This window comes from Pelodiscus sinensis, chromosome 2 (assembly GCF_052426305.1).
Source record: "Pelodiscus sinensis isolate ZL-2025 chromosome 2, ASM5242630v1, whole genome shotgun sequence".
NCBI lineage: Eukaryota > Metazoa > Chordata > Testudines > Trionychidae > Pelodiscus > Pelodiscus sinensis.
In genome coordinates this window covers 9716292-9731404 of record NC_143053.1, presented here as the reverse complement: position 1 = coordinate 9731404, position 15113 = coordinate 9716292, and the positions used below count along the sequence as shown (strand labels likewise).

Sequence of the window (15113 nt, the reverse complement as noted above, 5' to 3'; positions counted from 1 at the left end):
TGCGGGGACCTACCCAGCAGTGCCCCTGCTGCTCTGTCCCAGGTGTCCAAATTCAGCCTCTGTTTAAACTGATCAGCAGCTGATTCCAGGAAGCCCAGGGCAGAGAAACTCTGCCTCAGGCTTCCTGTAGTCAGCCGCTGGTCAGTTTCAGCAGTGGCTGAATCTGGACGCCAGTTCCGACTTACATACAAATTCAACACAACAAACCTACAGTCCCTATCTTGTACGTAACTTGGGGACTGCCTGTAGATATCTGCCAAACTCTTAGTTAATTAAATGTGACAGGATCACAGCATATGGTACTATGAAACTGCCTACAGAACGACAACAACATTCCCAACTACAATACAACTTCAACTGACCAAGTCTATTCATACAATGCTGTCTTTCTTTTTCTGCCAATTCCCATCCTTTTTTTTTTTTTAAATAAAGAAACCAGAGATGTTACTGGCTTTAAACCAATGCAGGTTGAACCTCTCTAGTCCAGCAACTCTCTGGTCCACCAAAATCCATGATAAATTTAGTTAGCTGAATGACCACTTATCGTGGGTGTGGCCAAGTTTCCCATAGTCCCATAAAGTTTGTTTACAGCCATCACTCCTGGCTCACAGTGTTCTGTGCCATTATTTAGTTCTAATTTAATACCCTAAATGTCCTGTAAGAGCCCAATAAGCAATGGAAGTGTTAGTAACGCTGCTAGACAATACTGACCTCTCATAGTTCAGCAAATTTTCTGGTTCAGCACTAGTCAGGTCCTGAGGGTGCTGGACTAGAAAGGTTCACCCTGTAGTAATACTGTTCTACTATATTTTCATACAAAGGACTGACTTGAATTCAACTATAGGTTGGATCAATATTCTTTTGAAAAGTAGCATTGCTGTCCAAAGGAACTTTCTAACAAACTAAAATCATCTCTCTCTAGATTTTTTTTTTGGGGAGGGGGGGACTGCCCACAAAGGTGACATTTATCATTACTACTGCAACCATTCTATTAGTCAACAACTCCTCAAGCCTTCTCTAAGCCATTGTTAGCACTTCATTTATATTTATATCTTCTAATTTTAGGTTTTCAACTGATATGTCAGTAACATCCTGTTACAAGAAATGAAACCAGTGATTATCTAATAAATGCCACAAAAGTATCAGAAATGGTTACTTGAAAAGGGCTTGTTTACACAGAATGATAATGTGAATTATGGGAGTGTCATTTCTAAAGAGCACCAATGTGTTGCACATTAATTTTTCCACATAGATTCTACTGGCGTACAATATATACACTACTGTAATGAATAATATAACTTGCTCACAGTACAAGGAGAAAGCCTCAAGAACCCCCTATATTTACCTATCCATATAAATCTCAAATTGCTAAAAATTAATTCTAAAAAATAAAACAAAACAAAAAAACACAGTCCTAATGACATTCATACACGTGGAACGCTAGTGTCAAGAATACACAATTCCTATAGTTACTCAGATATACCATCTTGTAAATTTACAAATCTTTTTCAATAGGTTAACAAATTCAGAAAAAAGGAGGAGTGTCATCTGAGCTTAATACTTCCTTGATTTTATAAATTTCTAAGTACAACTTAAACATTAATCTTTATGCTTCTGAGCAAAAGCATACACCCCAATGCGGTCAGAAAGCAGTAAGTGAAAAGCGTACTCTTGAAGGACATAAAATTCTACAAAAGAACTAACTTGATCAAAACCTGCCAGCTTTCTCTAGTTTACACAGCTGCTGCACATTGTACACTGTTCAATCACTATTTCTCTTTTGTTTAATAGTAAAGTATACAATGAAGTTAAATAAAGAGAAGTGCCTTGTGTTGGAAAAGGACACAGACTATTAGACAATATTTCATTTCTGTAATATCCCAGTAAAAAGTAACAACAAGTTCTTGTAATGTATCACTGCTGACACCTAGTGCATAAAATAGATCTTGGGTAAACAACCCATAACAGAAGATTTCAATTAACTAATAACTATGATACAAAAAATGGATATTTGATAACTTAAAAGGCAGGAAAGCAACATCAGTCAAAAAAGGCACTAGTGACTCTAGGATTGAGAATATGTAAAGGCAAAAAGTATAGGTGTTCAAGAGAAACATCTGTCACTACCTGGTCCTTCCTAGACACAGACCTTATTCAGTTTCAGTGTCTCTAGTGCTAATGTTTAGTCAGACTTTTATTTAACCCACATAAACCTAACACAAACAAACAACAAAATTTAGTAGTCTTATGACTTTTTACACTAATTTAGACAGTCTAAATGTATGGAGTCCAGCAGTGCTTCCTCTCCTCAAAGGAGCCAACCAAGAAATCTTCTCTCTCTCCCCCCAAAAACCAAGTGCTAGTTCTTCAAATTCAAATATCCTTTCAACCCCCTGAAAAGTTCCAAACAAGCCGTCTGGGTAGAGCTTCTGTCCAGAAATACAGGGCTCTATGTCTCCATGCATCCAGTGGTGTGTGTTCTTTTAATTCTTCATCCCATAATATACCTTAACATACAATTATGTTTGATGTTTATCCTAAGATAGTGTCTCAATTTTCATATCATCTTACTTTCCTCTCCACAACCTCAAAAGACTCCACTTTTAACAAGTTACGTAATGAAGTATTTACTAGACAAAACCCACTTCCACACTTACTAAATTAGCTTCATTAACACAAGCAACTTCTTCTATAAACGCTCCTGCAGAATTTGAATATCCTCTTTCGAAAATTCTGCGTAGTCTAGACATAGCCTAAGGTAGCACAAGACTCCTCATTGTTTTTGCAAAGACTAACACAGCTACCCCTCAGACTTTTTACCACATAGTGAAAAGATTTCTCTCAGCACCAAAAAAAGTCACCTGTTTCATGTATTTTCAAGATTTTTCTTAAAACAGATGTGTTCCATAACATTCCATGGAAGACATTTATACTTACTCTAACATTTAAATTCTCTCACACTGACAAAATACTAGAACTTACTGAACTAAGTAAATGTCAACCTCATTTTTTTATTTTGACAACAGCAAAATTTCAAGATTAGTGTTAGGACAGTTTTAGAAACAAGACTCTAACCTTCTATAATATTTCATCTATCTTACAGATTTCTATAAACACAAGAATAGACTCCCAGGTCAGAACCATGTACCCCATTCAACCAGATACTGTCTGGCAAATTCTTTTGCCTTCCTCTGATAGAATGCATCTAGACAGCTGTGCAACATATGAAGACAATTGGGAGGCCTTACTTTTGGCACTGGAGACAATTAACTTACTGATGCTTGACATTATTTATATTATCTTAGCTTACATCTGACATTATTTATATTATCTTAGCTTAGTTATGATTTCATATGCTTATCCCATCAACTTAAATATGCTGAAAAACTATTATGTTCTGACCTCCTACTGTAGCAGGTGGTATAAATGTATGTACATTATGAACAACTTGTCTGTTTTCAATTTCTTGGCATTTAGAAAAACAAAGGAAGAGGCCTTGCGGGAAAAGGCTCCCATACATTAGAAGAAGGGTATTACAGACTCCTTGGGACAGGGAGAGAATGTCTACAAAGAATCCATTCCAAAGCCACTCAGGACTGAGGTGGATTAGAGCATGAGAAGACGAACAAACATTTTATTATATATACATAAATACATACATACATACATATATCTCACACACACACACACACACACACACACACACACACACACACACGGAGATTACACTGATATCTATTAATTAAATCTATTTTTCATAGATTTGAAAGGCCAGAAGAAATTATCTAGTTTAGCCTCCTTTGTAATGCAAACTGAAGAAATTCACTTAGGGATTTCTGCATCAAGCCACAACTTCTCATTGACCTATGCCATCTCTTTTACTAAAACAGCCATCTTTATATAAAAGACTTCAAGTGATAAAGATTGCACTTCTTGCCATGATAAGTTGTTCTAATACTTAATTATCCTTAATTACTTTATTTTATTCCAAATACCACCTTTCAACTTTCAGTCACTGAATATTTTTACAAAAGCTTTCCTAGCCAAACTGAAGAGTCCTGCATGAATAGAAACTTCTTCTCCACCACATACATTTAGATCTTTGTTATACATTTTCTAAACACAGGGACAGACACTCTTTTGTCCTCAGAACACACAATCCAAGAATCATTCTTCAGAAGAACTTTTTCCATTCAGTCAACTACCAAGCTAGAGGACTCAGTGTAGCGCATTCTGCTCAATGTAGCGCATTCTAACAGTAAATTGGCATCTGCCTCTAAAACTGTCTGTACAGTAACAGATCTTCACCTTCTCAGAGGTCCCACAAGGAAGGACTATACATCCCTTCCACAAGTGACAGCTGAGTGGTGTGACCACTGCCATTTTATCAGCCTGTTAAAGATGTGTTTTCTACACCTAACTGCAGGTAGGAATCATTCCACAAATTCAAGGACATCTTCCTAGAACAATTTTTCTTCCAAGGATCACGTAGTCTGAGCTGATAAATCGTCCAATTAACACTCACAGAACACCAGAACTGAAAGGGACCTCAAGAGGTCAAGTCCAGTCCCCTGCCCTCACCGCAGGACCCAGTACCATCTAGACCATGACACACTTATTCATGTCATGTGATATATTTTTATGCTGGGCTCTGAGTCTTGTTCTCAGTGGACTGATTTTTGTAAAAAATAAAAATAAAATATACTATATTGTATAATTTTCATACCTTATAGATCACAGACTCAGCTAAAGAGTTACAGGTATGATATGACTGATAATGTGGCCAATTTTATCTAGCATAGCCTTCCAATAAGATCTCTCACAGCAAGGTGCTCCTAAGAAACTTTTATTCTTCACCTGAAGAGCATCACCAATAAAGTCTTCAATCTCATACACAAAGCTTCCTCATTTTAGATGGAATTGTTAGTGTTTCTAACAAGCTTTGAGATCATGGGATGCAAGGTGCTAAAGAGCATTAGTTTCAAGAAAAAATAATTAAACAAGGTACCCAAAATTCAAGGACTTTTCACCCCTTAATTTTTTTCATTCTCAGTTTAAAAAAAGAAATCAGCATATATACTTACCTGACGAAGGTTGATATAAACTGCATTCTGAAGAAACTCAGAAGCTTCCATGCTTCTTTTCTGTATTGCTAGGACTCTCACTGCCTTCACACAGGCTTCCAACTCAATCACACCAGCATTTTTGTACTTGAAAAGAAGAAACAAAAATAACTCAAGTGCCTTAATATACAAGCATGCCTCTCTTCCTCAGGCTTGAAAAATATCTCTGCGCATGCAACTCACTCATTTTATTCTTTTCACTTCACCAAAATCCATACAAATTAAATCTGAACACTAATGATTACAGTGTTTGATTTACAACCTATGATGCAAGCTAATGAACAACAAGAGCAAAAATAAATGGTTGATCATCCATTAGAAAGCTATGAAGCAAAACTAAATATCTTCACCTCCTTCATTCATCTTATTTATTAAATTTGAGCCTGAAAGCAAAACTTTAATTTCAGAACTCATAAGAGGAGGGAGACGTTTAGAATATTTTCACAATATTGCAGATTATATTTGTCTACAGAATAACTGACACAACCAAAACATGTCAATATATACAACTGATGTTTAAAATTTTTTAAAACCATGGCATCTTAAAACACTGTACCAAGAGTTTATATTGTGTGTCTTCAAAATACTTCATTAGAAACCATCTGAAATTATTTAAATAATAATGATAGAGGATGAAAAAAATCAGTTCTTTGATCATCAAAATTAACACTAGATAAAATAGTTAAGAGTGAATTTCCAACCTATATATTTTCATTTTTTAAGTAATGATCAGAATATGTCCTAAAAAATCATGCTTTATATACTCAAACTAACAAAATTAACGGCGAGGGGGTGCATGCACACAGAGAGAGTTGACCTGTTTAGAAATTTTCCCTGGGCCAGACAAGCACTCCGCCAATTCTGATTCTACTAAATAATACAGTCAACTGCTATAAAAGATACAGCTTGCATATACTGTCAACTGAAGACTGAGCAGTAAGTTCAACTATTATTATTAGAAAGGAGATAGGAATAGGATTTTGTAAGGGGAAAATACTACTCAGAATGAAGGTGTAAGAGCCTCAGACCCACTCTCAACTGACATCTGCTGAGGGCAGGACAGATACTTCAATAAACAGAGGGAAGACAAAGCATGGAATCAGAGGGAGGATGCTATAAAGAACTTCCTAGAATTACAAAGAGGATACTCAAAATGACATAGCAGGTGTTGCTGTCTCTGCAACAGAACTATAAACCATTCTGCCTACAGATAATTGAAAGTGAGAATTAGGATGCAGAGGAAAGTCTGCCTTGGACATTTTAAACCTTAATCAGTCACAGAGGAGTCCTTTCAGACATATTACTTGCCTTACTTTGTGACATGTGGATAATAGATGTTACATTGGAAGTAGGAGGGTCGGATTTTAAATTTTAAGTCCAATGACTCTAACCACTACTTTTAATAACATACCTTCCTTCTTGACAGATACCTCCCAGTTGTGTTAAGTTCTTATAACGAGTAGAATTCAGCCTTAAAAGAATTACTAAATAGTCATTTTCATCTGATTTCCCCCCTCCCCAACAAGAACAAATTTAATTACTGGTCAGTGCAATTTTCACTACCTGTATATAACTATTTTCTTCGTTTGGATAGTCTTCTTTCATTGCAAATATGACATTAAAACCCATTTGTTAAAACTCAGTTTTAGAACATTGAAAAATAAATACCTTGACATTTAAAGGAGGAGATGACAGAACTGAACAAGTTTTACAATATAGTTAGCCACTGTTATGTACTATGATGAAATTTATCTATAGTACAGATGAGGATACTCAGTGACTGATATAAATGGGAATTTAGACAAAAACGATAGAACTATATGCATGGATATTCAAAAGCATAACTGTGCCCATCACTAATGAACAAAGAACTTTCCTTCTATAACTGGCATTTATAAAAACAATACATTAAAACTCCTATCTAAAAATATATATTAATTTCCAGAGCTTACAGACCGAAGGCACAAATGGTACAGTACATGGTACAATTCAACAGAACACCATACTTTGTGGTGTAAAGGCTTAACCAGCATTCAGAAATGGCCAGATCCCGTCAGAGAGCAGGCTCTGTGTGCTGTACTGTTATAAGTTACTCGTGTTTCTTTCACCATAATTAGATCATTACACAAATGAAAAGAAAGTGACAACATTTATGTTTACTGTAAGGCAGGTGATTTTAACACCGACAAAAATGCATTGACAGTACACTGGAATTTATGCACATATAGACATTTTCCATAATGCGCTTTACGTTACCTTGCTGTAGTAAGAAATGGCCTCTTTATATTTATCTATGATGTCTTCAGGGCCAAGGCAGTTTTTGGCACGTCCTATTTCAGCACTGGTATCTGCATTTATACCATTTGAAGTGAGGGCACCTACAGTGGAACAAAGTAAGGAATGAACAGAACGCTTCTAGTTAATAAATATAACTAATAAGCTAGAATACAAAATAAGATTCAATGAAGTGTACATAATGAAGAAAGAAAGAAAGAAGCCATGTCCCGGCTGAGTGAAAATGACTGTATAATATTAGGCCTTGCTAAAAATGAACTAAAAATTAATTCACTCATGAAAAAGTCAAACAAGATACAGATATCTGGCTATGAAAGAACATTAAATATATGAATTTATGGTCTCCAGATACTCAGACTTTGTTTAAAAAAATGGATTACTTCAAGAGTTAAAGCACAACCCAATCTAAATTACAAAATTTAGCTTTGAGAAGATGAACAATTTTATACAAATTTCATAAATTCAGCCAAATTCACTATCACAACACTCCCAAATCCTTTAAAATTAATTTCTCCAAATTCCTGTGGTTTTCTGAGGTCAGGTAAACCAATAAGCCTTGCAAAACATCCTCAAGGCCAACACACGGGAAGCAACTTCACATCTAGGATTCCCTAACCAAGCACATCTTGCAACCACTCCCTCCAACTCTCTGGCATCTCTCCTAATGATAGGACTAATACTTACTTTGTGTTCCCCATTAGTAACCAGTGGACAGTCTTGGGGTGCATCTGCATCCTTAGCTCAAAATAAGCTATGCAATTTGAGCTACGTAAATTGCATAGCTTATTTTGAGTGTATTTTGAAATAGCTTATTTCATACCTTGGTGTTGTCTACACAGCGCCAAATTTTGAATTAAACCGCTATTCCAAAATGCCCCTTAATCCTTGTAGAACGAGGTTTACAAGGATGTTGGAATAGTGTGCCAGTTATTTCAAAAGATATTTCAAAATAATGGATATGCGGTCAAAATGCAGAATAGCTATTTTGAGATACCAGAAGTATCCCAAAATGGCACCACAGTGTAGATGTATCTTTAGATAAAGGGTATGAATAGAGTGATAACTGATGAATTAGTTAATATTGCACATCAAGTTTTTACAGTATGATGTGTTTTGATTATTCCAACATTCACAGGCCTATACTCCAACTTATTCCATCAATGAAATAGCAAAATATTGTAGAAAATTATACTGAAGGGGTGTGTAACATAGGAGAACTGTTTTGATATAGATTGTGCTTGAAAAATCCACTCAGTGAAAGAAAAGTGCCAGAGACATGGCTGTGTTCGTCTGTAACTTTAAAAACAAGTAATCTTGCGGCATCTTAGAGACTAATAAATATATTAGGTCATGAGCTTTCATGACCCAGTATATCTCTTAGTCTCTAAGGGTACGGCTACACTAGCTCGTTAGTTCGAGCTAGGTAGGGTAATGAGAGCAAGCGGAGTTGCAAATGAAGCCCGGGATTTAAATATCCCGGGCTTCATTTGCATGTTCCCGGGCACCGCCATTTTTAAATCCCCCTTAGTCCAAACTCCGTGCCCACGGCTACGTGCAGCACAGACTAGGTAATTCGAATTAAAGATCCTAATTCGAACTATCGTTACTCCTTGTGGAATGAGGAGTCCAAAGGAGAGCAAAGATCATTAACATGATCTATGAGGAAAGACTGGAAAAAATGATTTTGGTTGGTCTAGAAAAGAGAAGACTGAGGAAAGGACATGAAAACCTTCAAGTATACAAAACGTTATAAAAAAAAGGTGATAAACGGTTATCCTTACTCACTGAGGATAGAAGTAGTAAATTTCACCAAGGGAGATTTAGGGTAAACAGTAGAAAAACTTAACTATAGGGTAGTTAAACAAAGGAACAAATTACCTGTGGTATCTCCATCACTGAAAGTTTTTAAGAAGAGATTAGACAAACACCTGACAAGGATAGTTTGGAAGATAATATTCAGTCCTGCCTCAGTCCAGGGGACTGGTCTAGATGACTTATCAAAGTACCTATTTATCTATGATTCTATATATCATGAAAGCTATGTTATCCAGCATGCTATTAAATGGAAAACTTTGTTAATCAGCATTAGCCGCCCCCCCCACCACAATAGTTCTGGATGGTCACACATGTACGCCTAACTCCTGCCTCATCAACCAACTGTTGCGGGGCTTCTAACAACCAGCACTGCGGCTCATATCAGCAGGCACCTCCTTCCACCTCAGCCTGCCTCGAGTTGCCTGGAGTTGGATCTCCCGGTAGGAGTTGGGGGAAGAGCAATAAACTTTGTTAACCAGCACATTTAATTAACTGGAAACCCCCATTACCCATGAGTAACAGAACTGAAATCTACTGCTTGCTTTTTTCAAGTCACTGTCAGGGTAGCAGAATTGGAGGAGAAAGTGGGGAATCTTACATTGTTACATCAATTTCCTTTGTGAGAAAGCTTATTTAATAAAAGCTATTGAAGAATCCCAGCTAAACCAAAGAGTCAACACTGTTTAGACATTTACAGAGTAGTACTAATACACAGGAACAAATAAGATACTGATCATATGAAAACAATTGGACAATTTTTCATTTAATTCTAAGCAATTAGGCCACAAACAGCTGTCATGAAATTAAGGAAGTGTGATCTTGACTTAAATATAAAACTTTAAACAGTGACAAACTATTTTAAATGGTCACTTCAATTTAAGGAGACCCATTTGGCATGTGTTTGTTTTTAAGTAACAAGCAGTCTTTATAATCTGTACTAGTTTTAAAACAAAGGAACATTTCTACTGTCATTTCTGTATAAACAGCATTTTTTCTACCTTATTTTGGATCTCTTCGTTTTAAAACAACTGATCCCAGAATAAACTAATCTGCATATGAAAAACCAAAATACATTGGTTGGGTGTTTCATACATTAACTGAGGGCATAGAAAATTATGAAATTATAATTAAATACATCTTGTTGCGAAGTGCTCAATTCCTGCTACAAAGCACCTAACTGGCCTATTTTGAACTCAACTGCCTACACACTCAGTCTTGAACACCTACTGTTTTGTTCTTCTATGCATATTACTAAACAGAAATAAATCCCACTGAAGTGGGTTGGGTAGGAATGCCTACCAAGTTTTGAATAACAGACTTGAGACATCTAGGACCTGGTTTTCAGAAGTGTGTAACGCCCACAAAACTAAATAGAAGCAAATCAGGTCCAGCTGTTATCAAACTGATACTAAGTCAGAACCAAATTTGAACATTTAGCTGGAATCACAGAATCCTAGAACTGAAAGGGACCTCAAGAGGTCATCAAGTCCAGTCCCCTGCCCTCATGACAGGACCAAACACTGTCTAGATCAACGGTCCCCAACGTGGTGCCTGCGGGCGCCATAACGCCTGCCAAAACATCTGGGCTGGCCCCGCCCGTGGCGCGTGGCACATGTGTGGTGCCGGCCCCGGGCATGTGGGTAGCCCCTGCCCCAGGTGTGCGGTACATGGGCGATGCTGGCCCCAGGTGCAGGGCATGTGGGCGGCCCCTGCCCCGGGCGCGCAGCACATGCGCGGTGCTGGTCCCAAGCACAGGGTGCGTAGGTGGCCCCGCCCCCGGGCACGCAGCACATGCGTGGCCCCGCCCCCAGGTGCCTGGCAGCCACGAAAGGTTGGGGACCACTGGTCTAGATCATCCCTGAAATAATCAATGAAACAATCATCCATATGGAGGCAAAACAAGTAATAAAAATGCCACAAAAAGCTTGTCAGAAAACAAGCATAAAGACAGAGTACCTGGATCAATGAGGACTTCTTGTGCCCCTAGGAGAAGGCGGGAAAAATTCAGACTTAAAAATAAAGCCAACGAAGTAATTTATTGCAATATATTTTACAACTACCGTCAGGCACGAGCAGAATTACAGGAAAAGTATTAAAATACAGCACAGACATTGCTGTTTAAAACAATGGTCTATCAACTTGAATGAGGTCACATGATATAAATTATTTGGTTACAACATATTTACCTTACCCTGTACAATTATCTATATTAAATGTCCTTTTTAAAAAATTATATATTCAGAAAAAGTTATGATAGCTCTGAGCCCAAACCAAAATTCATTTGTTTTGGATTTTTATTGATATTTTCAAGTCAAATTACAGCAGATTGTTATTACTAACCACCACTTTTTTTGCTAACAAGCCTCCATGAAACACTCTACTTTTAAGTTCTTGAATATAAATAATCTTCTGCCACAATGATATATTTATTTAGACCCAAAAAGGGCAGTGACAATAACTGGAGCTAGTTAATGGTATCTTGTGTACTGTAAAATAACAGCTCTAGATTACTACACCCTTTTCAGAAATTCCCAGTCTTAAAAGATAACAGACTGAATTAAAATGCTAATTGTTTCTATGAATAATGTTCTTTACTTGATGCAGAGAGCATTACTGAAAAGTTAAGAAATTTAAGTTTTGTATTTAACAGTCTATTAAATATACAAGGCACTGCAATTTATTAAATCACAAAACAAATGAAGAAAGTAATACATTAAACATGTGCTTTGTTTAGTTATTCTGACAACTATCACTTAATTACAGTAATATACTTTTTAAAAAATCGGTTTCAGTAATGAGACTTCATGCAATATTGGCTATAAAACTGTACTGAGAAGCAGTGTGCTCCACAACTGGGTGCTTAGCAAATGAGATTATACCATTTTGTCCAATTTGTAAGATTCATCTTAACAGGTTATGGAACTAGCTGGACAAACATTTATTAGTTCTGATCACAATTTTAAAAGCAACTTATGATCAGCTGTTAAACAAGGGAGTGAGGAGGCTTTTTTAAACTCTAAATTGTCATCAAGCACTCTCTCCGCAGAAGAGTGCGTAACCCATTTAATAAAATCTATACAATAACAGTGTTTACTAAACGCATACTATAGTTCAACAATGGCAAGTTGTCAGTTATTTTAATGAGACGTACTAAATATGATTTGTTTAAGATTGATATGGACTACAATTCAATATTCTAATATAACTCATAAAAGTAGCAGACATTTTTAGAGTATATATGCAAAGTTTTAAACAGTGGTAAGGTTTTCTCAACAAGTCCTTAAATAAGGAACAGTGAAAGCCTTGCATATTGAACATAGGTGTTTGATAAGGATATTTCCCTCACACCATTTATATCTTTTTGGATAATTACCTCTCCTTTCCACTCCTACCCCCAAATTATTTTAGCCAAATCTTAAGTAGAATCTTGATCTTAACAACCAGAAAAAAACTGACCAATTCTTTTTCACGTATTTCTTAATATCAATACAAAACTATAGAATTTTTATAATAAAAGTCAGTCTTAAGAAAAAGCTCTATTTAATACCATTTTTACTCTTGTATGAAAATGTTATTACGTAGGGGAAAGAACTATAGTTTATAGGTTGCCATTATAAAACATCTGGGGGAAAAAAAATCAGAACAGAAGCTCTCTTTAGGACTTACCTGGTCTGTGTCTGTTTCCTGCTTCAGGGGGAAGAGAACTACCTTGTGACCTACGCGCCCCCACTTTACCTCCTGTGCCACCAGGGTAATGATAGATAACGGATGCTGAGCATAAACCTTCAAGAGCAGCTGGAGATTAAAGATAAAGAATCATTAAACAAAACCATTCATTACATTTTATGAAGTATTATAGTTTATAATTCTATAACTGCCTCAAAAACCTCACTCTGTGTTGGGCATGCATGGACATTTTTTCCACTGAATGCATCATCAATCAATCCCCATAAACCCATCCCTGCTGCACCCAACAAATTCACACGATACTCAGCCCCTCTGTCTTGCCCAGATGCTCTTTCATTCACAATCCCTGAAAAGGAACATGGGCTGCTTGAAAAGGCAAGGCAGGGAAGACTTGATACAGAAGTCAGCTCAAAGCAGTGGCAAGAAGGATCAGGATTGTCAATCTCACTGCTCAGTGTGTTCAAGGATCATGGAGTCAAACCTGAGTAGTGCTGAAACTCAATGCACAGGAACCACAATGCAACTCATTCTATTTTGGCCCCACAGATCTTTCCATCATGATTCTTTCAGCAACCTGTCATAAAGGAGAGGCCATAGAATTAAACCTACCTGATCAGCGTAGAGGCCAGCACTGCTCTTCCTTGCCACCATCAATGGTACACACTAAGTGTAACGTGTATAGCTGCAAGCAGGGCCGGCTTTAGGCCAATTCCCCTGAATAGGGCCCCGCGCCTAAAAGGGCCCCGCGCCCTAAAGACAGAGGGCACCGCGCCATAAAGCTGGGACTGTGTCGGGTGCGCTGGGATGCCGGGCGTGCTGCGGAAGGGGGCGTCGGCCCCGCAGGAGGAGTGCGGCGGCTTCTGTGCGCCGCAGGAGGGGGAGTCGGCCTGTGGGTTTGGCTGGAAGGCGGGACTCTGCCCTGTAGCTGGAGATTTAAAGGGGCTGTGAGTTGTTTCTTTGTGTGCTGGGTTGGTTTTGTTTTGGGTTTTTTTTGCGCTCAACCAAAATTTGATTGGAATTGGGCCCCGCACTTCCTAAAGCCGGCCCTGGCTGCAGGTATACCACTGCATCCTTCAAAAGTAAACATTTTGTGCGGCTCACCCCCTTGCTGGAACAGGAGCATTCTAAGCACCATTGCTCCTCTCTCAAGAGGAAAAGGAAAAAGACGAGAAGAAGAGCGGCTGAAGCTATTAAATCTTTTGAAAGGGGAGTCATGAAGAAAAATATCATAAAGAAAAGTCTGCAAGAGTATACTTACGTTTTGAGGTGCAAATTCCAGCTCAAAGTGATATACCTCATTATGAGAGCTCAAATCAAGCTAGTGCACTAAAACAGAGTGTAGGTATGGTGGCAGTATGAGCATGTCCGATGAGAGAAAATTGAAAAAATTGGTTTATTTAGACTTACGAAAACCGGGGGTGAGGGTACATAAGTTTTCAAGTTTGTTGTAAGGAGGAGGGAGCAAAAAATTGTTCTTGTTAACATTTGAAAATAGGACAAAAAGCAGCGGACTTAAACTACAGCAAGGGAGGTTGAGGCTGGACATTAAACTACCCTGACAGGAAGTTTTTCCTAAACACTGAAATAAATTGTCTAGGGAGGTTGTGGACTCTCCATCACTGGAAGTTTTTAAAAACAGTTTAGAAAAATACATGTCAGGAATCATCTAATTATTGTATAGCCCTGCCTTGACAGTAGGGATTGGATTAGATTGAGGTCCCTACACTTCTATGATTCTTTGGAGGAACAAGAATCAGCAGGTAAGAGTCTAAAAACCACTTATGCACTTAGGAGAAATCCAACAGCAGCACAACAAAAGAAGGGAAACCAGGCGACAAACTGATTCTCATGAGGTGAAAGGAAGTAAGTTAAATATATGTGAGTTTGGAAGCCACAATAACTAAGGATGTTAAATATAGTTTAATCAATTAATTGACTAGTCAATGGATTTTCCATTAAGCAGGCTCTTAATACATCTAAAAAGCTGAAGCGCAGCAGGGGGAAGACTGCATGAGCCAGGATAGCTGACTGCAAGCTCACACTGGGTCCCCCTTGCTGAGCTTCTGGTTTTTAAATATATAGGTTCTTAATACATTTAAAAAGCTGGTGCATAGAGGGGCGTGGGGGCGGGAGGGAATTTAGCACAAGCAAGGCCAGCTGATTCCCTAGAGGCAGCAAGGGTGTGAGGGAAGC

The 15113-nt window shown here is 37.8% G+C and overlaps 1 protein-coding gene across 2 annotated transcripts in view; it reads right to left on the bottom strand.

Annotated features, from left to right (window-relative positions):
• TRAPPC9 (trafficking protein particle complex subunit 9) overlaps positions 1-15113 on the bottom strand; it is a 655570-nt gene that overhangs the window by 618367 nt on the left and 22090 nt on the right. For both annotated transcript variants that reach the window (XM_075920070.2, XM_075920072.2), the window contains exons 4-7: positions 12900-13028; positions 11190-11216; positions 7380-7501; positions 5085-5210 (exon numbers count right to left, since the gene is read on the bottom strand). In XM_075920070.2, coding sequence (XP_075776185.2) covers positions 5085-5210; positions 7380-7501; positions 11190-11216; positions 12900-13028 — 404 coding nt within the window. The remainder of the gene's footprint in view (positions 1-5084; positions 5211-7379; positions 7502-11189; positions 11217-12899; positions 13029-15113) is intronic.